Below are 24670 nucleotides of genomic sequence, written 5' to 3'. Positions count from 1 at the left end.
TCTCTGCATGTCTGTTTTGTCTCATTAGTTCTCTGTCTCCCTTGACCCATTCTTTCTGTTTTCCAGCTCACATGACAGAGATAGCTGCCACACAATTCATGTTTATATATCCTCTAAGAGAGTAGATAGACAGGTTTATAGTGTCTTGGTTCAAATTTCAAGTTCCCTGGCAAAGGATTCCCACTGACCTAGTTTAGAACAGAGATCCACTCTTAGTCCAGCCCCTGTGCAGCAGGAGGAAGGGGTCACACAAGACGCCAGGGCAGCTGTGTCCCTCACAGTCATGTTGGTGATGCTGATGAGCTGTGGGGGTTGTATGGATTTTTCAGAAGTATGTGAGGAGGTCTTTTCTGGGCAATATAAAACCCCAAACAACAAATATCCCTTAAATAATTCAAGAAAAGTTTCTTGTAGGAGGTGAGTTTTAAGACTGGTAAAGTTTTAATAGGCAGAGATGAACAAACAGGATAATCTAAACTCAAACCAGGGACTTCCCTGGTGGTCCTGTGGTTAAGAATTCACCTTCCAGTGCAGGGGACACAGGTTCGACCCCTGATTGGGGAGCTAAGATCCCGCATGCCTCAGAGCAACTAAGCCCCTGAGCTGCAGCTACTGAGCCCAGCTCTGGAACTCATACACCACAGCTAGAGAGAACCCCGCTTGCTGAAGCAGCCAAATAAATAAATAAAGAAATTTTAAAAATAAATAAACGAACTCAAGCCAGTTTGATACAATGTAGGAACACATTGGTTTATGTGACTGGAAAATTCAGGAGTAATGGCTTCAGGCCTGAATGGATCCAGGTGCGCAGGACATGTGTCAGGAATTGCCATGGCTCAGTATTTCATTTCTACTTTCTTCTGTGTTGAACTGTGTTGGCTTATTCTCAGGCAGGCTCTTCCCAAGTGGTGGCAGAAATGATGACCAGCAGCTTTGGGCTTCTATCCTGCCAGTTTAGCAACCCAGTTTAGCAAAGACCATGTGCCCCTCTAACTGCAAATGTCCTGGGACTGATCCTCACTGAACTAGTCTTGGTCACAGACTCTGAAACTGGGGCTAGAGTTAGCTCCATACAAACTATATGGATTGAGGATGGAAATGGGTAGATCCCAAAAAAGAATTTCAGATGTGTGGAAAAATAGGCAAAAGCAATATGTGTATATTCTGCCTTTTCTGAGAGGAGTCCCTCTCAGAAACTATCTATTGGTAGATTGCTGATCTGGGTTTTTCAAAACTCTCAGCCATGTTTCAGAGGGTTTCTGAAACTGAGAGGCTTGTTCTGGTTATCCATTACTGGATAATAAATTGTACTAAAATGTAATGACTTAAAACCCATATCCCGTGATGTTGCAGGACAGACATTTGGGCAGGACTCCCCTGGGTGATCCTTCGGTTTCACTTGGCTCTTACAAAGACTCAATCACTTTAGTTGTGTCCGACTCTTTGCGCTCTATAGATTGTAGCCCATCAGGCTCCTCTGTCCAAAGGATTCTCTAGGCAAGAATGCTGGAGTGGGTTGCCATGCCCTCCTCCAGAGGATCTTCCCGACCCAGAGACTGAATCCAAGTCTCCTGCATTACAGGCAGATTCTTTGCCCCTGAGCCATTGAGGAAATCCCTCTTACAAAGGTACTTGGTGGTATTCAGGGCCGATGGGCTGGAATACAAGGTTCATGAAAACTTGATTTGTGTCTGACAACTCAAGGTGAACAGCTGGAAGGCTGGACTCTGGGGAGACAGTCAATACCTAACACCAGGGAATGGCTCTTTCCTCAAGGTCTCCTGAAGTTACTCTCAGACTCTAGCTTCACCAAAACCACCCCAAATCCTCACCTGCCACCCCCCCAATCATCTTGGTATTGGCAAACACATGGCCATCCTTGTCCTCAACAGCACCAAGGACACAGAAAAGGAAGCTCTTTTTCCCTTTTCTTCCCACTAAAGGTATGGACTCTGCCCTTCCTGCTCCCACCTCCTGCCTTAGAGGAAAAGGCTCTAAGGAAAAGGCTCTAAAAGCTGGAAAGACTGATGCTGAAGCTGAAACTCCAATACTTTGGCCACCTGATGCAAAGAGCTGACTCATTTGAAAAGACCCTGATGCTGGGAAAGATTGAAGGTGGAAGGAGAAGGGGACGACAGAGGATGAGATGGTTGGATGGCATCACCAACTTAATGGACATGAGTTTGGGTAAACTCCGGGAGTTGGTGATGGACAGGGAAGCCTGGCATGCTGCAGTCCATGGGGTCGAAAAGAGCTGGACACGACTGAGCGACTGAACTGAACTGAACAGCTGTCTAAAGTGACTTCTGTCTCCTCAGGGACTGGCTCCCGTCAGTGTTTGTCTTTTACTCACAGCGCAGGATTTAAGACCTTGGGAAAATCACAGTCCTGACTGTCACTTAGTAACCAGGTGCCCTTAGACAGGTCATACCACCTTTCTGAGCCTCAATGTTATCCCCTGTGAAATGGAGTTATAATAGGTCTGACTAACAAAGATGTGGAGGGTATTAAACTTTCACAAGTGAAGCATCTGACCCATAAGAAGCACCCAATAAAACATCACTCCTTGCTTTGCACACACACTCTGAAAGTGACCGCATTTCTTTTTTTACTGAGAATGTAGAAAACCAGGAGGAGGGCATAGTAACCCACTCCAGTATTCTTGCCTGGAGAATCCCCATGGACAGAGAAGCCTAGCGGGCTTCCAGGGGTCATAAAAAGTCGGACACAACTAAGTGAGGAGTCAAAACCTCTGGAACCTGCAGTTACGAACCCACACTCGGACCTACTCCCAAGCCCATCCTGTCCTGCACTAATCCTCTTGCAAGTGCTTCTCCTCCCCCTAGCCAAAGGAATCCCTCCTCCTCTGCCTGGATCCATCTCCACCAGACACAGGGTTGGGTTCCCAATCACCGCTTCCAGTGTCCCCTCCACTTACTCCTTCCTATGAGCTGGTTATCTAAAAGGTTTTTTGTTTTGTTTTGTTTTTTATGTGGACTATGTTTTTTAAAAAGTGTTTTATTGAATTTGTTACAATATTGCTTCTATGTTTTGGCTTTTTGGCCTAGAGGCACATGGGATCTTAGTTCCCGTTCAGGGATCAAACCCCTGTCCCCTGCATTGGGAGGCAGATTCTTTGTTAAAAAAAAAAAAAAAAAAAATTATTTATTTATTTATTTTAGGCTGTGCTGGGTCTTTGTTGCTGTGTGGGGGCTTTCTCTAGTTGAGGCAAGTGGGGGCTACTCTCTAGTTGTAGGGTGCAGGCCTCTCTTGTGGAGCACAGGCTCTAGGGCCCTGGGCCTTCAGTAGTTGCTGCACGAGGCTCAGATGTTGCAGCTCTATGGGTTCTCAAGCACAGGCTCAATAGCTGTGGTGAGTGTGCTTAGTTCCTGGATCAGGGATAGAACCCATGTCTCCTACATTAGCCAGCGGATTCTTTACCACTGAGCCAGTAGGGAAGTCCAGGGGATGGGTGTGATGGCAGATTCTTAATCTCTGGACCACCAGGGAAGTCCTTCCTATGAACTGTTGATGGACTCACAAAGGCTCACAATACTGTCACCTACCTAGCTTCCTTTCTGGCTACTGAAGAAACATCTTGTACAGTTGTGTCATCACAGGGTGTGTCCTCCAGAGTCCTTGGAAGGCACTGACTGCTGGAAGGACTGGTTTCTGGGACCGGCTTTGATTGGTCATCCATGATCATCCAGTCCACCTGCCTCAGTGTTCGTGGGTGTTGCCCCAGGCTTGGGCACCAGGGCCCAAGGAGACCACCAAGATGGAGCCCAGACTGGGGCCTTTTCTCCAAGAGCCAAGAAGTCCTCCATCCCTTGGGGACAGTGCTGAGGGTGAAGTGCTCAGTACTGGCCTCTCTTCTGCCACTGAAGTTGGCCTGGAGCCCTTTACTGCTGGCCCTTCCTGTTGCTAATATGGCCCTCTTGGACCTTGTTTTAACTGGGGCCATGGCCTGCCCTGGCAGAAAGTGTGGCAAGAGCTCTGAGTTCCCATTTCTTCTGGGATAGAAGCTAAACCCTGGAGAGGGGGGTGACCTCAGGGGCCAAAGTGGAAGACCTGTCAACGTTATGCATGAGAACCCACGTGGCCCTAAATCAGGCAGGACGTTGTCAGTAGTAACCTGGAAGTTCTAAGAGAGGCTCACGACTCAGGGCAGACAGTCAGGACCGAGCACGAGGCCTGGGGAGATGGTGTGCTGGCTGGGTTTGCCGGTGATGAAGAGAACAATGGTGTGACGAGGCCATAAATTGGATGACTGTGAACATTTATGTGCTTGGCTTCGTGGTTTGGGTAATGAGGTAGAGTAGAAGGGAAAGCCCTTTGTTGAACTTGTAGTCAAGAACACATTTTAATCCAATAGACCAATATATTTCATCATGATGAAAAAAATTAAGAGTTTTGTGGTAGATGCGTGTGTGGGTGTTCATTCGCTCCATCGTGTCTGATTCTTTGTGACCCCCATGGAATGTAGTCTGCCAGGCTCCTCTGTCTGTGGGATTTTCCAGGCAAGAATACTGGAGTGGGTTGCCATTTCCTTCTCAAAAGGTAATTTCATTTGGCATTTTAGAAAATGCTGATTGTGTAACCCATTCATGAAATGTATCGTTAACCCTGGTGTAACAGGTGTTGAGTAAAACTTTTCCTGTGGCCACAGAATTAGAATTAGAGCCCTCAGCTAAAACTGTTAAATTCTAAGTACTCCACATTCTAAAGAGAGGAACCCTGGAATTCCCTGGTGGTCCAATGGTTAAGACCTGGCGCTTCCAATGCAGGGTGCTGTGGCAGGGGAACTAAGGTCCTGAATGCTGCATAGTGCAGCCAAAAATAATAATAATAAAATAAAGGGAGAAACCAACCAATGACTCAGTAACTCTCACCTGCATCCCCATCCCAAGGGCTTTCTGAGAGTTTGTAGAATTGGCCCAGCCATAATCTATACTCCCATTTCCTCCTCCCCAGGCTGCTGGGGAGCTGAGCACAGGGAAGGAGGGAAAGAACCAGAGTTGGTGGGCGCATCTGGACCTAGGGCTACCCTTTTGCCAACAAATGCCAAGCGGCAACTTTCTGGAAGAACTATTTTTGGAGACTGGAGATGTCTTTGAGGGTGAGAGCATCTCCTTGTTGGCTGAACAGAGCTGGGCTGCAGAACACAGAATCACAGCAGGGGCTGTGACAGAGGCAATGGCAGCCCCCCGCCCAGTCCCCTCATGGCCTGAGACGGTGAGAAAGAAGTCAGTTCCCACAAATCCTCATGGAGGAGGACAGCGGTCAGAAGGCGACTGAAGCTGGGGGCTGCCACAGGACACACAAGAGGCAATGGTAGCCAGAGAAGGGCGTGGGGTTGCCGACCACTGCTGAGCTAAAGAAAGACCTGGCTGCTGCCTTCTGAGGGGTCTTCAATGCTGAAGAAAGCTAGGGAAGCAGATCCCCAAGCCCCAGAGATGGATCCAAATGTCGCAGAGACATTCAGCCTGTCCTAATGGGGTCTTTTTTTTGGGGGGTCACACTTCATGACTTGCTGGATTTTGGTTCCCTGACCAAGGGTTGAACCCAGGCCCTCAGCAGCACAGAGTCCATACCACTGGACTGCCGGGGAGTTCCCAAGCTTATCCAACTTTGAAGGTCCTTTTTAAGAAGAAGAATACAAAATTGGGTAGTGGGGCTTGGAAGGGACTTGTGCAGGTGAGAGATTGTGAGGTTTCAATTTTATTAGCTTTGTAGTGAAATCACTTCCGCACAGGTAGACAGGATGGCACCCTCAGACAGAGTCGGCTGCAGCCGAGCCAAAGCGAGACCAGGGCATTTTCCCGGTCAGTTGGCAACCAGTTAAACTTCTGCTGTATTCCTCCCTTGAAGAATGAGGAGGTGGGTATGGGTAGGGGATCCCAGGATCAAATTATGCCCTTATGTCCCCACTATGGGCTTCCCAGGTGGCGCTAGTTGTAAAGAACCCACCTGTCAATGCAGAATATGTAACAACTTGGGTTTGATCCCTGGGTTGGGAAAATCCCCTAGAGGAGGGCATAACAAACCCATTCCAGTATGCTTGCCTGGAGAATCCCATGGATTCCCTGGCAGGCTACAATCCATAGGATTGCACAGAGTCGGACACCACTCAAGTGACCTGGCACACACACACCACATGTCCCTCTTATCCTGATCAAGGATCCAGAGTTGGGAGTGGAGGGAAGAAGCAGGCATACACTCCCCCCCTTCCCCTCCCCACCCTCTGTGCTGCCTCCCACCCCCAACCAGGACCCTGACAAGTGCAGTGAGGAACAGACCTTCAGAGCAGATAGGAGATGGGAGTTTTCAACTGGACTGGACTTTTGGAGGTACTGGTTGGAGAAATGTAAACTGTGTTCATGTTCCTATCCCAGTCCCACCAAATCAGAAGTCTGTAACAATCTGAATACACAGACATTGACTAGGAGTTTAAGTCACGCTCTTGCAGAAAAGAACAAGGGGTCATGAAGCAGGACCGAACGCCTGTGAGAGAAAAGTCTCCAGGGCATCGTGAGAGGCTCCCAGGGACCCTGAGCCTGAAACTCCTGAGTGTGCTTCCTAATCCTAGGACTTGCTGGACCTGCGATGATTGACAAGGTTTTTTTTCACCACTGGGAGACTCAGTTTCACCACTGGGAGACTCGTGTGTGTAAGATGGGTCATGTAAGGATTAGAGGCTGTATATGGAGACATGCTTTTTATTTATTTGTTAATTTATTTTTGGCTACACTGTGTCTTGGTTGCAGTGAATGGGCTTTCTCGAGTTGTGTCGAGCAGGGGCTACTCTCTAGTTGTGGTGCTCGGGTTTCTCATTGCAGTGGCTTCTCTTGTTGCAGAGCACAGGCTCTAGGAGCATGAGGGTTTCGGTAGCTGTGGCGCATGGGCTTAGTTGCCCCATGGCACGTGGGATCTTCCTGGATCACAAATCAAACTCAAGCCCCCTGCATTGGCAGGTGGGTTCTCAACCACTACCACCATGAAAGTCCTGGTGACATGATTTTTAGCCAGTGAGATCTATGTTCCCTGTGACACATGGGTAAATGCCCAGATGGCATGCTCTTCTCTGGATCCAGAGACCCAGACTCAAGAGTAGGTGATAAAGTGCAATGTTTCTGGTGGAGGTGACAAAATGGCTTTAGTTTGAATGGGCAAGTCTCTAGACTGTGACAAACAAGCTCCTCTCTGTGGGAACCTTGCAGCTGTTCTCTCCAATTTCTCTCTGTACTCCCTTCCCCTCCAGGAGCACTCTAACCTCCTTGTCAAGGTCTAGTCACTAACTCACAAGGATGTTGAGAGGCAAGACATGCTGAGCTTAGAGACTTCACCTCACTCTCCTTTGCACTGTCTCCTCTGGGAGGGCAGGACCTGAAAGATTCCCCCTCATTCTCAATGTTGAGTCAGCATGAGAGTTCTGACAAGGCTACCAGACTGTGCACATTCTCTCACCCTATGTCCCAATCTCTCCCAGGTTAGGTTCCTGTAAGTGGATTTTCAGGAATAGTCATGCCACAGGGAAGGGACCGGGCTGACTCCCGACGGAGTCAGGGCTTGAAGAGAAATATCGTCTCTGTCATCCGTCCTTCACTCCTTCCTAAGCCAATGCTTTTCCCCTTTGTGAAGGTGTTAGTTGCTTTTTTGGACAGAGGCTCCTCTGTCCATGAAATTCTCCAGGCAAAAATACTGGAGTGGATAGCCATTCCCTTCTCCAGGGGATCTTCCTGACCCAGGCTGAGTCTTCTGTATTGCAGGCAGATTCTTTACCATCTGAGCTGCCAAGAATGCCCCTTTTCCTTCCTGTTAAACCAGTTTAACCCCTACTGCTTTCCATAATCCTTTTGAGAAGTGTCCATCATCAGAAAGCCCAATTCAATTTAGCTTAAGCAAGGAAAACAACTTGCTAGCCCATCATCCTCGATTAGTGGGATCTGGTTAGGCCTAGTGAAGAGCATAGGCTTAAACAAGTGGCAGCGAGAAGGTCTGCCAGCTCCGATCCTATCGTTGTGGTGGCAAGACCACTCAGCATCACATCCTCTTGTGACGTTGCCCTTGGCTTCTAGCAATGTCTCAATGCAAAGCCTTGTTTGCCTGGCCTGGGTCACCCACTTGTCCTTGAAGCAATCCCAGTGGCCAGAGGAATGGAATGATGGGGCAGGACTGGATGGGGATGTCTGAGTCAGTTCCACAAGGACTGAGAATGGGGCAATGATGGATGCCCAGCACACGGATGCTAGGAAGGCAGAACACCTGATGTCCATTACGAGTCATCATGTCAGAAAAACAACCTGGGGGTGGCAGTGATGTTGGGCTCAAAGAGAATTGATGACCAATGGGCTGGTTGCACATGGGTGGCTTTGGGATGGTCTATCCTGTTCTAATGCCCCAGACTCTGGGAGGGTTGGAGGTAGAATGTGGGTTGCTGGTAAGACCTTGTCCAGAGACCAGTGGACCTCAACTTCCCCATTTGGGGGCCCTGATCCTTCAGTCTTGGATTCTGGCTTCCATGAATCTCAGGTCTTGGCCATGGACAAGCTCTGTCCTTCTCTTCCTTTTTCTCTCCTGCCTCTGACCAAAGGATGAGGCCAGCTACCCATTTCCAGAGCCTCAGAGATCCTGGTCTTTTCTAGAAGCCTGAAAGTTCTGTGGCTTCCCTGCTTTGCCCCCCAGAGCAGACCCCCTGAGCAGAGGGGATCCTGTGGGGTTGCAGTCCTGATGAGATCACCTTCCCCTGCCTGGGACATCTCTAGGGTTCACCCCATATCTGAAGTCCTCCCTGGCAATGCAATGCCAGGTTCGAACATTCCAGGGATGGGGTTGTTCAGACCACCTGGGCCAAAAGGACTACATACCAAGAAATGGAAGAAAGCACACCTTTATTCCAGGACCCAACACCACAGCATGTGGCCTGGTGTCCAGAACACACAGTCCAGAAGATCCTGGTGAACGTGGCCACACAACACAGTTCCAGAGCCCCCAGAGGGGGGCCCTGGGGTCCACTGCAGGTTGGGGTGGGGAGTAGAGCCCAGTCCCTGAGGAGCAGCACAGACAAAAGGTGCCAGGTGAGCCCCAGGACGTGATGTATTGTCCCAGCTACAGGGTAGGGACATCAGCAGCAGCAGCCGCTGTGGGAGATCCCGGCTTCGGCCATCTTTGGTCCTGGCTACAGAGCCATCCTGAAGGCAAGGCCAGCGGCAGAGGTAGTGTAAACACAGCTAAAGGTGAGGGGAGCCTACTGGCCAAGCCGGGTGCTCTCTGGGCTGGGAGTTGCTGGGGTCCCAGGAACAACAGGGGTGACCAGGTGGACAGGACTTGGGTCAGAGGACAGCAGTGCTCTCAGAGACTGCCTGGGCCCAGAAAAGAGGTTCCACGGAAATGGAGGATAAAGACAGGGAGAAACTGCCAGGCAGAAAGAGGAGACTGGGAGCAGAGAGGAGACTGTGGCTTGATCGTTTCCCTCCTCCATTCCCACCAGCCCTCTGAGCTCTAGGGCCGGTGGTCCCTGAATTCTCCAGACTGGGGAAGAGGACAGGCCTCTCCGTTACCAGGCTCTCCCCCAGTCACTTGCATGCTCTCCTTTCAGACTGAGTTCCCAGGTGACTCAGTGGTAAAGAACCCGCCTGCCAGTGCAGGAGACATGGGTTTGATCCCGATGTCCAGGAATCCTCCACGTGTTTGATCCTCCACGGGAAAATCCCCTGGAGGAGGAAATGGCCACCTACTCTGGTATTCTTGCCTGGAAAATTCCATGGAGAGAGGAGGCTGGTGGGCTATAGTCCATGGGGTTGCAAAGAGTCAGACATGACTGAGCGACTGAACATGCACCTGAGAACAAGGCTGAGTTGACAATGGGAAGGAACTGGCTCATCCCTGTTTGCCCCACCTCTGCCCCAAGCAAGGTTCGGCCCCAGCTCATCCTCCTTCCCCTCTGGGGGTGCCCCGCCCCAGCCTATTCTCACCAATCCTCCTCCGCCTAACCCCAGGTCAACTCTTTCCTGAAGCTCCCCTGAATCACAGGCTAGTAACTATCCTAGGCCCCACACAGTCTGGGAGGAAAAGAGTGGGAAGGGGTGGGGGTGGGGTGGGGTGGGAAGGAGGGAAGAGGCAGGGGAGAGACAGCTATGTCCACATGTCAGGTCCAGCACCAGCAATGCAGAGCTGGCCTTCAATCCCTGGAACCTAAGTACAGAGAAAATCTAAAGAGAGATGTTTCAAAATGTAGGTAATTTTAAAAATACTGTGTGTGTGAGTGCATCAGGGTTTAAAAAAAAGAAATCCTTAATCCATCATCTCCTAACTTGATTAAAAATTCTTTTTAAATTATACCATATTATTCACTATAGCAGCACCACCTTAAGTAAGCAGAAACTGTAGCTGCTGAATCTTAGGTTTCTTCTCCCTTCTTTCTCTGCCTTTAGGAAGGAGAAAAAGACCACTAAGTTTGTGGGTTTCGTGAGTCAGGCAAAGCAACCCTTCAACCCCCAGGCTCATCCATAGTCCTAACATCAACTACTCCAGGGTCCTGAGGTCTGATGTCTACAGGCACCTGACAGGTACATAAGAGGAGTTCAGAGAATCCTGGTGTCCTGGAGTCCATGGGGAGTGGTGGGCACTGTGAGAATGGAAGAGTGAAACCCTGGAGAGAGGGGCGGGGTGGGGAGATGGTTGCTCTTTAGCTCCAGCAGGAAGTTGCAGTTGCCCCTGTGTGGGGCTTTTGATTTCAGAAAAGAAGGAAATTTGGTAGACATTTTTACAATGGGGCCTATGTTGATTTCTAAATGTTAGTGCAAGACAAAAATAAAACCATTCCAGTGGCCAAACAAGTCTCAAGACTACTTTCTAGCCTGGTTCTTATGAAATCTTAGAAATTCTGGCTTCCCAGGTGGTGCAAATGGTAAACTATCCTTCTGACAGTGCAGGAGACACAAGAGACTTGGGTTTGACCTCGGGCCAGGAAGATCCCCTGGAGAAGGAAATGGCAACCCATGCCAGTATTTCTCAGCCATCCACTCTCAGCAATTCTGAGATTTTAGATCTCAAAGAGTTGGACACGACTGAGCGACTGAACTGAACTGAAGATCATTTAGGTCCATGATTCAGAAACTTTAAAGTATGTAAACATACTCTCAAGGAACTCTGTTCAACTCTGTTAAAATGTAGATTCTGTTTCCATACAACAAGGCCTGAGATGCTGTATTGCTAACAAGCTCCCGGGTGATGTCACTGCTGCTGGCCCACCAACCACACTGTGTGGTGAGGACTGAGTCCAACCTTCTGCTTAGGGAGTCCATCTGATGGTATTATCCCTGCTCACAGCTGTCTCCAGTTCTGCTCACACACCCCCAGGAACTGGAGACTCACTACCTAGAGAGACAGCCTGAGTAGCTGCAGCTGCTGCTAACTTCTGCCAGGGTCTGAAGCCACAGTGAAGGCCACCCAGAGTCCAACATGTCAAAGCCCAGGCTCTGGGATATCAAAGTACCACAAAAGAAACTTAAGCTAGAGACCCACCAGGACGGGACGGCTTGATGCTTGTGGCAAAGATCTAAGCAGGAAGGATTTTCCATCCAACTGCCTGCTCAGCAGCGCCCAGTTAAACAGAGAATACTATTATTCCTGGGTGTTCTGGTTAGTAAAGGTTTGGTGCAGTTTGTTTACATTCCTTTCCCCAAAGCCAGGAACCAAGCTTTTTTCTCTGCACTTGGACAAGGTGTGTGGTGATGATGCCACCAAAGGATCCAGTTTCCAAATTATGGAGGATGGAGAAGGGAAGGACGCTTGAGGCTAAATAGAAGCCCTGGAATCCTCAGGCCACGTGACAACCCCTGTGCTGGTGGAACAGGCTGGCTACACCTCCTCTGCGATTGGGACATCCAATCCCAGATTCTCCTTCCTGGGGCCTTCCTGATGGGCTCAGGGTCACTGGGACTGCAGGCCACATGCCCCATGCCCCATATCCCAAGGCCAACCACTCAGAAGCCCAGCTGTCAGAGCTGGGGTGTGCGGAAACCACCTAGGCCACTCTTCATTTCACCACCGAAGGGGAACCCAGGCCCAGAGAGTGCATGAGGCTTTCTCAAAGTCACATAGCTGGTCTGCAACCACTCTTGTAAAGGCTCATAATCCTTGGAGGCAGAGCTGGACAGAAGTCACTGGTACAAGCCAGATTTTTGGTCACCTACAGCAGCAACGTTCAGGAAAAGGACCTTCCAAAATAATCCTGAGGGAAAGAGGAGGCTCTCAGAGGGAAATCATGGACAGGGGTCATGGGGATTCGCCTCCATAGGGGAGAATCATGGATCAGTTTCCTGGAGGGCAGAGGGCCGGGTGTCTGCAGGAACAGAGCTCTGGAGGCAACAGTCAACTGGTCCTCTGGTGAATCCTAGGATCACTGAGTTCCAGAGGCCCAGAGGAAGGGCTTGTTAATGCAGTAGGGGGAGAGCGGGTCAGAGTGAAAGTTCCAGAAGTTCATGTTTAAAGGTATTCCCAAGTCTGGATTCCTGGACCACTCCAGAGCTCCAAAACCAGAATCCCTGTGGCTGGTGCTTCCCTACCAGGGGAAATGTCTGGGTTTAGGAAGCAGCCTGGGCCTACCAAGTCAGAGAAGGACTCCTGGCTTGAGTGGGAAGTTCTGCAGGCAGGCAGGGCTAGGTCTTCAAGCAGGGGAACAGTTGTCTGTCCTCCGGGAAGCATGTGTGGTCCCTAGGGTCTGAGGGGCCTAGGAGCCCAGGGAGGAGGGAGCAGTACCTTGTTCCAGACCCAGCCTCACTTCCCAGAAAACTGGCCTGGCCTCGCCTTCTCCAGTTTCTGGCGCCGATCAGGGGGGATCTCGTGCAGGCTGATGCCGTGGTTGCTGGCCCTGTGGGGAAGGGAGAATAGGCGGTAGGAGGGCAAAACGCACGCCACCCTGCTTTGCAGCTGCTGTGCTGGGCAGGAGTGGCGAGAAGGGACTGAGGGAGTAACTCGGTCTTCACCCACGGATGCCGGATCCTCACCCGGGTTGCAGGTCCGGTGGTTTGGGGATGGGTTTGTTGAAGCCGCGTCTGCCCACCAGCCAGTATGTTTCCTCTGCGCCCTTGCCCTGGGGAGACACGCGGGACGGGAGGGCTCAGGCGGGCTGGGGTGAGGGCCGGTGGCGCTCCAGGTCAAAGTGGAAGCATGTCTTCCAGCCCGGCCTCACCTTCAGCTCCGTGCGGCCCCGCACCTCAGTCAGGAAGCCCTCGTTTAGGGCGGAGAGGATCTGCACAGTGCTCCTGTTCACGTGGATGCGGTAAGCTGGGAGAGCGGGGGACACCGTGAGAGTAGGGGACACCGTGACCTTGAGGGACACCCCTCCCGCGCCCCCGCCCCACCCCGCCCCTTCCTCCCCATCACACTCACGCAGCCCGGTGGACTCCATGCGCGAGGCGGTGTTGACCGTGTCTCCAAACAGGCAGTACCGAGGCATGGTGAGGCCCACCACGCCCGCCACGCACGGGCCTGCGGAGAGGCGCAGGGTTGGCGGGCCTGCGGGCCCCGGGCGGCACCTAGTAGGGCTCAGTGGTTTTTGGCACTCCCAGAATCTCCACTGGCTCCCCAAAAACACCCTCTCAAGCATGCCCTCCCAATTACCATGGAGCCCCTGGTGTGAAAACGTGGCTTCAAAACAAGTTCCCCCACTCCCCCTTCCCCCTCCACGAGTTTGCCTCTTATCTAGGAAAGTGGAGCCCTGCCCGCACTAGTTGGAGAAGGAAATGGCAACCCACTCCAGTGTTCTTGCCTGGAGAATCCCAGGGACGGGGGAGCCTGGTGGGCTGCCGTCTATGGGGTCACACAGAGTCGGACACGACTGAAGTGACTTAGCAGCAGCAGCAGCAGCCCGCACTAGGGAGAGGGGTTGGAGAGCCCGGGGGCGGGGGGCCCGGGGGCGGGGACAGAGTTACCCGAGTGCAGGCCAATGCGGATGCGAACGGGCACTTCCGGCATGTGGCGCATGCGGAAGGTGCCCACGGCACTGAGGATGTCCAGAGCCATGTTGGCGATCTCTGCTGCGTGCCGGTGCCCGTTCCTCTGGGGCAGCCCAGAGGCCACCATATAGGCGTCCCCAATTGTCTCCACCTGAGGCCAGAATTCAGTACTGAACCTCCCCCACCAATGCCACTGTCCCTGGTCAGGAGGCCTAAATTGGGGTGAGTGCAGAGATCCTGGGGGCCTTCCAGATGGGGGACTGAGCTGGGGACTGGCAGCAGAGAAAAGGAACAGGAGGGCTGGGAAAGAGGACTCTGCTGGTGGACTTGGATAATGGGTCTGGGACCTGAGCAGGAAGGGCTGGGTGCTGGAACTGAAGGAGGGCTTGTCCCCTCCACACCCCACCTTGTAGACATCATGGGAACCGATGATGGCATCGAAGAGCGTGTAGAGGTCGTTGAGCAGGTCTACCACTTCAATGGGCTCACTCATGGCTGAGATGGTGGTGAAACCCACAATGTCACTGAAGTACAGTGTCACCTCTTCGAAATACTCGGGCTCCACAGGTGTCCCCATCTTTAGCGCCTCTGCCACAGACCTGGGGATGGCAGGTGGTAAGGTTGCCTGGAGGCCGCCCCAGGCTGGCTGGACTCCAGCTGTCCTCCCCACTCATCTCTCCCCATCGACACCCACGGAGGCAGCATCTGTGTGAGCAGCCGGTCTGTCTTCTGCTTTTCCAGCTCCAGCTCCTCTGTGCGCTCCCGGATCAGGTCCTCCAGGTTACTGGAGTACTGTTCCAGCATCCGCAGCATCGAGTCGATGATGTTCATCTTCCGGCCCTTGTTGATGCTCTTGAACTAGTAGGAGGAGGAAGCTGGTGGGGCTGCTGGGGACCTGGGCTGCCATGCCCCTCTCATGCAGCCATATTATGCCTGATCCTCTGTCCACACCCCCTTTCATCTCATCCTCATCAAGCCCACACCTCACCCCGTGCTGGGCACTGTGTTTTCACACATTATTTGGAGGTCAGCTGTTCTGTTAGCAACTGACAAGGTGTTAAAACCAGCCTAGTCTTTGGACTCCCAAACCAAGGGTCTCTTCCTCACACCAAGCCAAATACATACTAAATAAATGTTATTTTAATTGAATTAATTTTTTCTTCCATCCAGAGCTCCATCTTCCACTCCAAAGGTCTCCACAGTCCCCATTCTAACTCTGTCCCCACCAAACCCTTAGTCCTCAGGCAATGCCTTAGGAAGTAGCCTGGAAGGTCAGAGATCCTGCCAGCCTGCCTTTCAGCAGCCCCCCAGCCCCACCCCAGGTTTCTGGCAAGTGCCCAGCCCAGCCCCTGACCAGTTCAAAGGTGCGGTCCATGGAGGGCCGAAGTTCTGGCTGCTCTGCCCAGCACTGTTTCATCAGCTGGATGCACTCCATGGGCGCCTGGTCTATGGACACGGAGGGCCGACACAGTGGAGGGGGGTTCTGTACCCTCTTCACCACTTCTGGAAGCATGAAGAGACCAAGTGAGGAGATGGACCAGAAGAGAAGTCTCCTCTGACTCTGGCCTGGTTGTTGAAGCTTGAAATGAAGGGACTGGAAATGGTCAGGGGTTCCTTTAAATCAGAGCTTCAGTAGATGAGGAAATGTAGTGTGGGAGGTGACTTTGGGAGCAACAAGAAGACCCTGAACCATGGGGTGGGGGGCAGGGGACTGTAAGAGGTGTCAGGCAAAGAGGCTGCCTTATTTATTGCACATAAGAAAAGCAGAGGTTAGATTGATCAACTAGTTCTCTGTTTCCTGTCTGGTGGGCTCCAGTCCATGGGGTCGCAAAGAATCAGACACGACTTAGTGACTAAACCACCAGCACCACCATAGATGATAATATGGACTTGAACTAGATCCAACTGCTCTCTTTCCCCTCTTCCCCTCTCCTGTTGTCTCCCTGGGGCCCCTAAGAACCAGACAGGAATGTGCTACTAGCCTTGGGGGAGCAAGAGGGGTCCAGGATCAGAACAGAGGAAACCATGGGGCGCTGAAAGGTCGTCCCTCCCATCCTGATGCTTGGCTCTCCACTGCCCTGATCCTTCAGGCGCACAAAAGTGTCAGTACCCAGCGAGGCTGGTTTCTAGTCCCAACGCCAGGCGAGGGGCGGCCGTACCCTCGGGAGTGAGCTCCAGCATGGCGTAGGGGGCGCTGCGGCACACGACCTCCTGCATGATTATGCCCAGACTGAAGACGTCGCCGGCCAGCGTTCCCCGGCGCTCCAGGACCGGGTCTCGAAGCAGCTCCGGGGCTGTCCATAGCTGGTCTGAGGTCGGGGAAGCGGGTGTGGGCACGCGGAGAGCCGCGGAGGCCCTGGGGACAGACCCCCCACCCTCACCAGAAAGCCCAGACTCGCCCTCGCTCAACCTCTCAGCCTGTGTCTGACCTTACTGGTCGCAGTTATCCCCAAGAGAAACTACCAGAAACCCCAAACAGGTTTCGGAAACAGCCCTGCCCTTTAGACAAAGCGGTGCCCAGAGAAGATTTGGTCCCTTGGAAACAAGCCCCACATTAGGTAAAGCCCCATTTGGAGCAGGACCCCCGGCAGAGGCAGGAGCTCCGCCCTCAGGCACAAGTACCACCCCCGCAACGAGTCCCCGCCTCCCTATCAAGTCCCGCCCCCCAACAAGCCCCGCCTCCCCAGCCACAGAGTTCCCTCTCTTCGTCTCAGAAGTCACAAGACCTTTTCGGTCTCAGGAGCTGCGTCCAGTGTACGTGAGGTGGAGAGAGTTCGAGGGAAGGAGGAAAGAAGAGGAGCTTGAAATAATGGGGACGCGGGGGGTGCTCGTCCGCGCAGAAGGCAGCCGGGGACGCCTACCCTCCGCGCTCGGTGGCTCCGGTAACACCCTCTGCGCCTCCAGCAGTCGCCCATGGCCGTGGTCCGTGACTTTAAGCACGAACCTCCCGTCCACCACGCAGTTCCGTGACTTCAGCCGCCCGTGGGCCACCCCTCGATGGTGCAGATACCTTATTCCCTGGAAAGGGTGTCATAAAGGGCAGACTCAGCCCACGCGGGTCCCCTGCTGGCTCCCCCCGCCGTTGCATCCCACCCACTCACCCCTGCCTGCACACCTTGATGAGGTCCAGGAGGAGGGAAGACTTGAACATCCAGTCCAGCTTTATGTCTCTCTGGGCAAGGAGGTCTTGGAGGGAGCCGCGGGCACAGTGCTCCGAGACCACAGCAAGCACGCCTTCCCCGGGGGCCGCGGGGCCGCCAGCTCCTCCCGCCAGGAAGAGCCCCAGGTAGAGGGCCACGTTTTCATGCCGGAGTTCCCGGATCTGTAGGGTGGTGGGGGTGGGGGGGGCCAGTTAACAGGCATTTTCTGTCCTGGGAGCCAGGTGGATGGAGCGGAGGCTGTTATTCAGGTCTGGCTTTGATCGGAAGATGAGATAAGAATGGTGAGTGGAAAGATCTATAGGGCATGTAAGGGCCTTCCTTCTACAGTAACTTCTCGCTCTGGAAAAGACAACATAGTCAAAGGCCACCGTTCAGACACTGAACATGATTTTGGTTTTGTTTTTTCGGCCCCACCGCGAGGCCTGCAGGGATCTTAGTTCTCCCGGCCCTTACCAGCGCCCCCTGCAGTGGAAGCGGGGAGTCTTAACCACTGGACCACCAGGGAAGTCCCTGAACACCTGAAAAGACAACCTTGCCCTGGTAATCAGGACCCAGGCAGATTCTGATTTATGAACCATAAGACTTTGAACTTGCTGGGTCTTAAAGGAAAACACCTGATGAAAGAAGCTCCTGGTACCACCCCGCCATCTGATACAACAGCCCTCTGGGGGAGAATCAGGCAGACACTGCACTATTTTCAAAAGTCACCAAAATAGCTTGTGCTGGGGACTCAGCACAGGGCCTCTCAGATATTTCTGAGACCCCCATCATGTTGTTCCCCAAGTTAGGGAAAGACTAAGCAGTCCAGCTGTTTCCAAGAGAAGCCATCAACAAGGTCACACCCACCCAGGAGGACAGAGGCCCTCACCGTCTGGCTGAAAAAAAGCGGGCTAGTGGGTGACCAGTGCCCTTGCTAGCTTTACTTTGGTCCCCAAAGGGGCTTTTATTCATCTTAAATGTTATTTAATGGTGTTATTAAATGGTGACCTAGTCTGCTGACTGCTGCTGCTGCTGCTGCTAAGTCACTTCAGAGTCTGTTGACTACTGGTAGTCATTCTGCAGCTATGACCCAGAGCTTCTGGGAGGCATCTGTGAAGGAGGCCAGGCCAGGGCTGTACAGTGTTGGGAGTAAGGGGGGCATTAAGGTTGGAAGTACCAGAATAAGCCAGTTTATAGCCTCCTTGCCTGTTTTCCACTTCCCTCAGTATGCATCAACTGGGCCATGCTGCCCAAGCAGTCTGACAGAACTGGAAGCCCATTTATTTTCTGTCATTCACTCAACAAACATTTGCTGGGTGTCTCTAATGTTCCAGACACCATGCTGGGTGCTGGAAATACAATGGAGGGGATAGAGAAAAAGCTCTCTCTCAGCTAACAGTTCAGGGAGGGAGGAAGATAAGAAATAAGCAAGCACACACAGGTGAACAGACAAATTATGATAAAAACATCTCAAAGGAAAGAACTAGTGTTGTAAGAGCATGATGGGAAACCTGCTTTAGAGAAGAGGGGACACTTCACTGAGAGCTCTTGGTCTCCCCCACAGTGGGGCCTACTTGGACTCAGCTGCAAAGAGAAGGCAAGGAGGGAAGAAATGACGGCCACCCCACATCCCATCATAGACCCACTCCCACCTTGGAGAAGGCCATCTTGGTTGCTGGGCGGATAGCTATGTGCCGATCTCCTGGGAATTTCTTCAGCCAAACCCAGTCTCCCTGGAGCAGAGATAGGAGTAATGAATTTGGTTTCTTAAAACCCTATGGGGGCTTTCCTGGTGGCTCAGTGGTAAAGAATCTGCCTGCCAATGCAGGAGGCACAGGTTTGATCCCTGATCTTGGAAAATCCCACATGCCATGGATCAGCTAAGCCCATGTGCCACAACTACTGAGCCTGGGCTCTAGAGTCTGGGAGCTGCAACTACTGAAGCCCATGTGTCCTAGAGCCCATGCTCCACAAGAGAAGCCACAGCAATGAGAAGCCCGAGTACCACAACTGAAGGAGCATCAGGAGCAGGGAGCTTGATGTTTGCTCTAAATCTTCCTCCCTCTTGATTAGCCGAGCTCTCTTGACTCTCCCTGAATCTGATCTCATTATCTCCCACCCATCCCACCACATTCAGATTTGCAGACTTCATAGGTAACGTCTTAATGCCCTCTTGTGACTTTCTTTTTCCCCTCTAAGTCTTGCTGTTCCAGAGACTGATCTGATTGGAATAGAAATGCTGGGTGGGGTCAAGACGTGGGTCTGGCTTGAGTCAGAGACAGCGTTTTTTTTTAAAGTCTTTATCGAATTTGTTACAATCTTGCTTCTTTTTTGGGGGGTGGTTGTTTTTGGAGGTTTTGTTGTTTGTTTTTTGGTCTCGAGGCATGTGGGCTCTTAGCATTAGAAAGTGAATGCTTAACCACTCGACCACCAGGGAAGTCCCAGGCCTCCAGTCTTTAGGCTACTGTGACAGGCCTTTGAAAAGCCATCACTTGGATGATGGCTAAGGGGCAATCCCCCAGCAGGAAGGCTTCCCAGATGCTCCCCTTTGAGGAGGAATTCCTGAACCCTCTCGGGGTTCCCATTCTGGGCTCCTATCCCCATTTCCTCGGCTTTTCTCCAGGACTAGAGCTCCGCCTGCCCGGGGCTCATGCTCACCTCATAGAGGCCAATGTTGGTGTAATCCGGGAGATGGCTGTGGATGCTGCGAACATCTGATGTGCTGCGGGCAGCCAGACTGGTTCGACTCCCCTGGGCCACCTGGAGGATAGAGATCAAAGAACAGAGTCAAAATATACTGTGGGGTCAGAGTCCTGGGTTGAGGTCAGGCTGAGTTCTGGGGATTATAGAAGGGAAGGGAAGAAACCTTAATTAGAGAAGGTGATAATGACATTACTTCCCATATACAGAATGCTTCATGGTTTACAAAACAAACATATTCATTTTCTTGTTGGAGCTTCATGCTGACTCAGGAAAGTGGTCAGGACAGGGGCTGATACCCTCATTGCACACGTGAGGGGGCTTATCCCAGCACTCAGATCTGGGACAGAGTGAGGGCAGAAGGCAGGCCTTCCCAGGTGGGGGCTGGAGTGAGGGCTGGCCCAGGCAGGGGAGGGCAGCAGGCTCCTGGCTCCCCACCTCCCCCACCTTTCGAGAGTTGCCCCCATGCGGGTGGAGGAAGGTGATGTCGTCCAGAGTCAGGATGATCTTGTTGGGGCCAGAGACCATTTGGATGTGAAGCAGCCGGTGTCTGGTAGAGAAAGGAAGTCATCTTCACCAAGGGGATCAAAGTCCGTGAGAGGAGGCCAATGGGGGGTTAATGCTGTCTTAGGGGAGGGCTGTCACCCCCAGATCACGCGTCCCCTGGGACTCCACCAGCCCTCCAGGCCTCCTTCCTTCTCCCCTTCACCCTTCATCTACTCTTGAGTGGGCCCAGTCTGCTGCACAGTTGCCCATTTCCAGCAGGTGGAAAGCCAAGCACATCTCCTACTTAGCTCACTCCCCTACTCACCTACAATAATGGGCCAGGAAGGCCCCAGCCAGCGCCATCCCAACCACCAGGAGGAAGCCAATAAAGACGACGCTGGGTTCCACTCCTGGAGGGGCAGTGAGAGGAGAGAGGCTGGGACCATGGCAGGGGGCAGAGGGGAGCACCCTCTCTAGGGAGGTATGCAGTCCTGTCAAACCCTGCAGGCTCCAGGAAAGGGGGATGGGTGCTTGGAACAGGATCGAGGGAAAAGTCATGGGTCTTGCAAAAGGTGGGAGGGTGGTTCTTGGGAATGTTAAAAAGCTTCCAAAAGGGCTCCAGGGACTCCACAATAGAGGGGTCCTGCACAAGCCAGGGGTCTCTGAGGAGGACCTGGAAGGGCCTCCAACAGGAGTTATGGGATGAGAGTTCACTCTCACCATTTTCTGGAGGGTTCATGGTCACCGTCCCAATGGGGGCTGGGATGCTTGCCCTCACCTCCGTTGCAGATGATGTCTGGGTCGAACCAACACGAGGGGTCGGGCCCAGGCCCCCGTCCACCTTTAGGAAAATGCACTGGGGTTCCAGCGGAGTGAAAGAAGCCCTGGGTAGGGTCCAGAACGTATGTGGCAAACAGCCGGTCCCCAGTGGCATCCGTGTCCAGTAGCACAAACGAGGGCTCCTCAGCTCCTCCCAGGGCCCCACAGAAGCCAGGGACCCGGGCATCCCGGATATGGCGGGCCACTGCCGCTCCGGACACCCAGCCGCCACCTGCAGCCGCCCGCGCTCGCGCCACGCCCCCAGCCAACAAGAAGACTGAGTCATAGATGGTGCCGAAGAGAGGGGATACCTGGGGAAGAAGGGTAGGGGCCTCAGGTTTCCGGGTCAAGGTCCATAAAAAGCCAGGGACTTATTGTCCCCGCTTATTCTTCTACTGGGCCCTTCAAGCCCTCTGTGAATTGAGGTTCCATAGCCTTCCCATTGGCTCTCTTCCTCTCTCTCCATTGGTTCTCTCTTCCTCTCCCTAATTGGCTATCCCATCTCTTTTTGCCACTGCCCTTCCCTCTTTTCAGAATCCTTAAGGTCTTCTTCATTCGTTACTTCCGATTTCATCACCAACATCTCCTCTCTTTCCTCTCCTTTTGGTTGCCCTGCATATATCTTTAAAATCATTACCTATTATTCATCGAAAGCCTTATTTTCTGTCTTTTGATTGGCTTCCATTTTTCCTTCTTTTCTTTCCCCGGAGTCAACCACCTGATCTCACTGAGCTTCTCTATTATTCCCAGTTCCCATCTTGCACTAGGGATATATCAGGATCCAAGACAGAGTCCATATCTTGAAGAATCTAGTCCCTATCTCAAGGAATCTTTCATCTGGAGGGATGTTAAGGAGTGAGGGTAGGGGTACCTGAGGGAGCTGAGGAGACAGGAAAGAGGGCCCCAGCCCAGGCTGGGGGAGGAGGGAGGGGCTTCCAGAAGTGACCATCCCTCAAGGGATGAATCAGAAATACATGGGGGAGTGTAGGGACAGGAGAGAGGGAACAGCATAGCCGGTAGCACAGAAGCAAAAGAGAAGACCACATCTGGAAAACCCAAAGGAGAGCAGTCTGACTGAAGTTCAAGAAGACAGAGGAAGACACAGACCTGATAAACCAAGTAGAGAGCTGTATCTCTCCAGGGCAAGAGAAGCCACTGGGAGACTTTGAACCGGGGTGACACAGTCAGATTTATGTCTGAAGTTTGATCAGATTGTTGGGCGGAGAAAGGCCTGGGGTAGGTAAGTGCTGAAGTAGAGACCACTGAGAGATTTCATTTGGGAATTTGGACCAGAGGTGCTGTGGCCTGAACCAGGGGACTGACAGCGAGGATGGAGAAAGTAGATGGATTCAAATGGCTTTTGGGAAGCAAAGGTGACAGGACTGGATGTCTGGACGTCCAAGGAAGGGTTAGAGGAATCAAGTGACTCCTAGGAGTCTTACTTTGGCAGCTAAGTGGCTGTGCTACTTACTGAGAACTGAATAGAGTGTTCCCTACCCTTTCCCTTGCCTCTTTCTTCACCTGCCCTCCTTCCCATCTCATCACTGTTCTCAGGGAATCCTGAGTATTAGCTGCTTGTTGGGAATAAACTGTGAATCTAAATGTTCATAAAAGCCCTTGGCTTTCTGCTTCTCACAGGATGTAAGCTCTCAAAAAGTTAAGACCCGAGATGAAACCCCAGGGGAAACACCTCTGAAGTGGTCATGGAGGCTGGATCCGTATTCCCCCTCCTTCCGGCTCTCTCTCTTTTTCTTTTTCTAGCTCTCTTTTAAGAACACCAGCTCTTTGTTAGAGGCTGTAGGTCATAGCCTGTTGGAAGTGGGTTTACTTTAAAGTAGACTGCAAAAAATGTTGCACTGTAGAGTTGGTTAAGAGTTTGCTCCTTGGGGCTGACGGTGAGAGGTCTCATTACCTGCTCTCTGGAAGCAATTCCAATACACTAAGACGCTCCAAGCAAGGTCAGAGCCTCTACATTACTCAGGACTGGGAGAGTTGCTGGTTCTTCTCTCTATATACCTCCTCCCTCCCATTGACTGCATGCTCCTCTCATTCCATCCGGTCTGTCCACTTTTCTTCCCACTGCCTCCAGTCTCCATCTCCCCTTTTGGCTATTCTCTGCTCTCTTCCCGCGGCTCTCTTACTCTCTTCCCACCTCCCTGGTCCCTCTACCTGCTGCAGATTTAGGTCCGGGGGCAGCTCCCGGTGCTCTTGGGCCCTGCGCAGGCTGTCCCGCACGCTGCCTCCCAGGGGACAGTGACGGGTGAGGGTGAGCACCGCATCGTGGGCCTTGCGAAGCTGTGAGCTGTTGGCGAGCACCGCCAGGGCGTCAGGGCCTGGAGACAAGGCGTAGTGGAGCGTGTCGAAGGGCAGGAAGACCAGGGAACCGTCGGCCAGGCCCAGTTCCTCTGCAGCCTCCAGCAGGCAGCGCTGCTCCTCGCCGCCCAGCAAGACCGAGTGCATTACCATGATCACTGCTGCGGACACAGAGACCCGGCTAGGGACTCTGTCCTCTGCTCCCTGGACGACCGATCCCCGCCCTCGCATCCTGCAGGGGAGCCTACCTCTGACTCTGGGCCCATCTTGGACCCTCCTCAAGGCCTCCCGGGCTCCAGACAGGTCAGAGGGCTCCATGGAAGTCACCAGGGCCACGGGCAGGCCCCTGGCCCTGAGCGCCGTGGAAAGTGCACGTCCCGCCTCCACCCACAGGTCCTGGGGGGCGGTGACCAAGGCCACGTGCGCCCAGCGGAAAGCGCGCAGGAGGGCGTAGAGGGCATCGGCCGCAGGCGTCACCACCGGAGCCGTGGTGCCTGCTGCCCGCGTCCCGGGGCAGCCCCAGGGCACCAGAGCGACCCCCGCCTCCTGGGCTAGTAATTCCGCCGGCCGGCAAGCTGCGGGGTTCACCGGCCCCACGAGACCCGAGACGCGGGTGAGCGCCGAGGATACGGCCCCCAGCGAGCCCGGCGTCCGGCACGGCTCGGGCAGCAGCGCGACCTCGAAGCGGGGGCCGCCCTCCAGGGCAGCGGCGTGGTTCAGGCGGGAGGCGGCCAGGCGGGCGGCCAGGTCCGGGCGGGCACGCGCGAAGATGGGGTCGCAGGCCCAGGGACCCAGCACTCCCACAGTGAACACGGCCGAGAGGACGGAGCGCGGCAGGAGCAGCAGCAGCAGCAGTGGCCTCAGCCGAGGCCGGGGCCAGGGCGGGATCGGGGGAAGGCCTGGCGGAGACGGAGCCCACCGCGTGGGGGCGCAGAGTCCCGGGTCCTGAAGCCCACCCGCGAGGAGGGTGCAGGCGGTCATTGCCGGCTTCTGCGAGCACGAACCGAGCAGCATGAGCGGGTGCGACCCCCAGAGCTCTCCTAGGGCTCTCCGCAACGCCCACTCCCACTCCCCACCACACTTTCTCAAAGCACAGTTAACCTGCGGGTTGTCTCTGCTTCCATACCGCGCCTCCCGCCCCTGCGTGGACTTCTATATAGCGTCAGGGGTATAGTCTAGAAGTACCCCCGAACCCCCATCACCCCTGCTTTGCCCTGCTTCCGCTCCCCCTTGTCTGCCCCTCCCCCCCTC

General features: G+C 53.3%; 1 protein-coding gene across 1 annotated transcript; it reads right to left on the bottom strand.

Moving 5' to 3' along the window:
- Positions 1–10175: 10175 nt before the first annotated feature.
- Positions 10176–24400, bottom strand: GUCY2D (guanylate cyclase 2D, retinal). The gene is made up of 19 exons (XM_055406429.2): positions 23668–24400; positions 23276–23580; positions 21066–21417; positions 20613–20697; positions 20249–20351; positions 19760–19861; positions 18754–18834; positions 17077–17283; positions 16823–16979; positions 16121–16270; positions 15316–15464; positions 14656–14819; positions 14368–14560; positions 13938–14112; positions 13396–13494; positions 13196–13290; positions 13011–13096; positions 12763–12874; positions 10176–12235 (listed from the first exon to the last, which is right to left on the bottom strand). Exons 1-18 carry the CDS (start codon positions 24398–24400, stop codon positions 12781–12783), a joined length of 3330 nt encoding a protein of 1109 aa, XP_055262404.2. The 3' UTR covers positions 10176–12235; positions 12763–12780.
- Between the last annotated feature and the right edge of the window lie 270 nt (positions 24401–24670).

Source organism: Moschus berezovskii, chromosome 20, assembly GCF_049115385.1.
Source record: "Moschus berezovskii isolate FMDL1 chromosome 20, NW_MosBer_1.0, whole genome shotgun sequence".
In the NCBI taxonomy this organism is placed as follows: Eukaryota; Metazoa; Chordata; class Mammalia; order Artiodactyla; family Moschidae; genus Moschus; species Moschus berezovskii.
The sequence above is the reverse complement of the archived record's forward strand: the minus strand, read 5'-3'. Positions and strand labels throughout refer to the sequence as shown.

What these genes read in the sequence shown, in the direction of transcription:
- GUCY2D (XM_055406429.2), bottom strand. Translation starts at nt 24,400, where the DNA reads ATGACCGCCTGCACCCTCCTCGCGGGTGGGCTTCAGGACCCGGGACTC. An exon ending in TTCCTGGCCCATTATTGTAG is followed by an intron (nt 20,352 to 20,612) that starts GTGAGTAGGGGA and finishes TTTCTCTACCAG; the next exon opens with ACACCGGCTGCTTCACATCC. An exon ending in GTTCCCATGATGTCTACAAG is followed by an intron (nt 14,113 to 14,367) that starts GTGGGGTGTGGA and finishes TTCTGGCCTCAG; the next exon opens with GTGGAGACAATTGGGGACGC.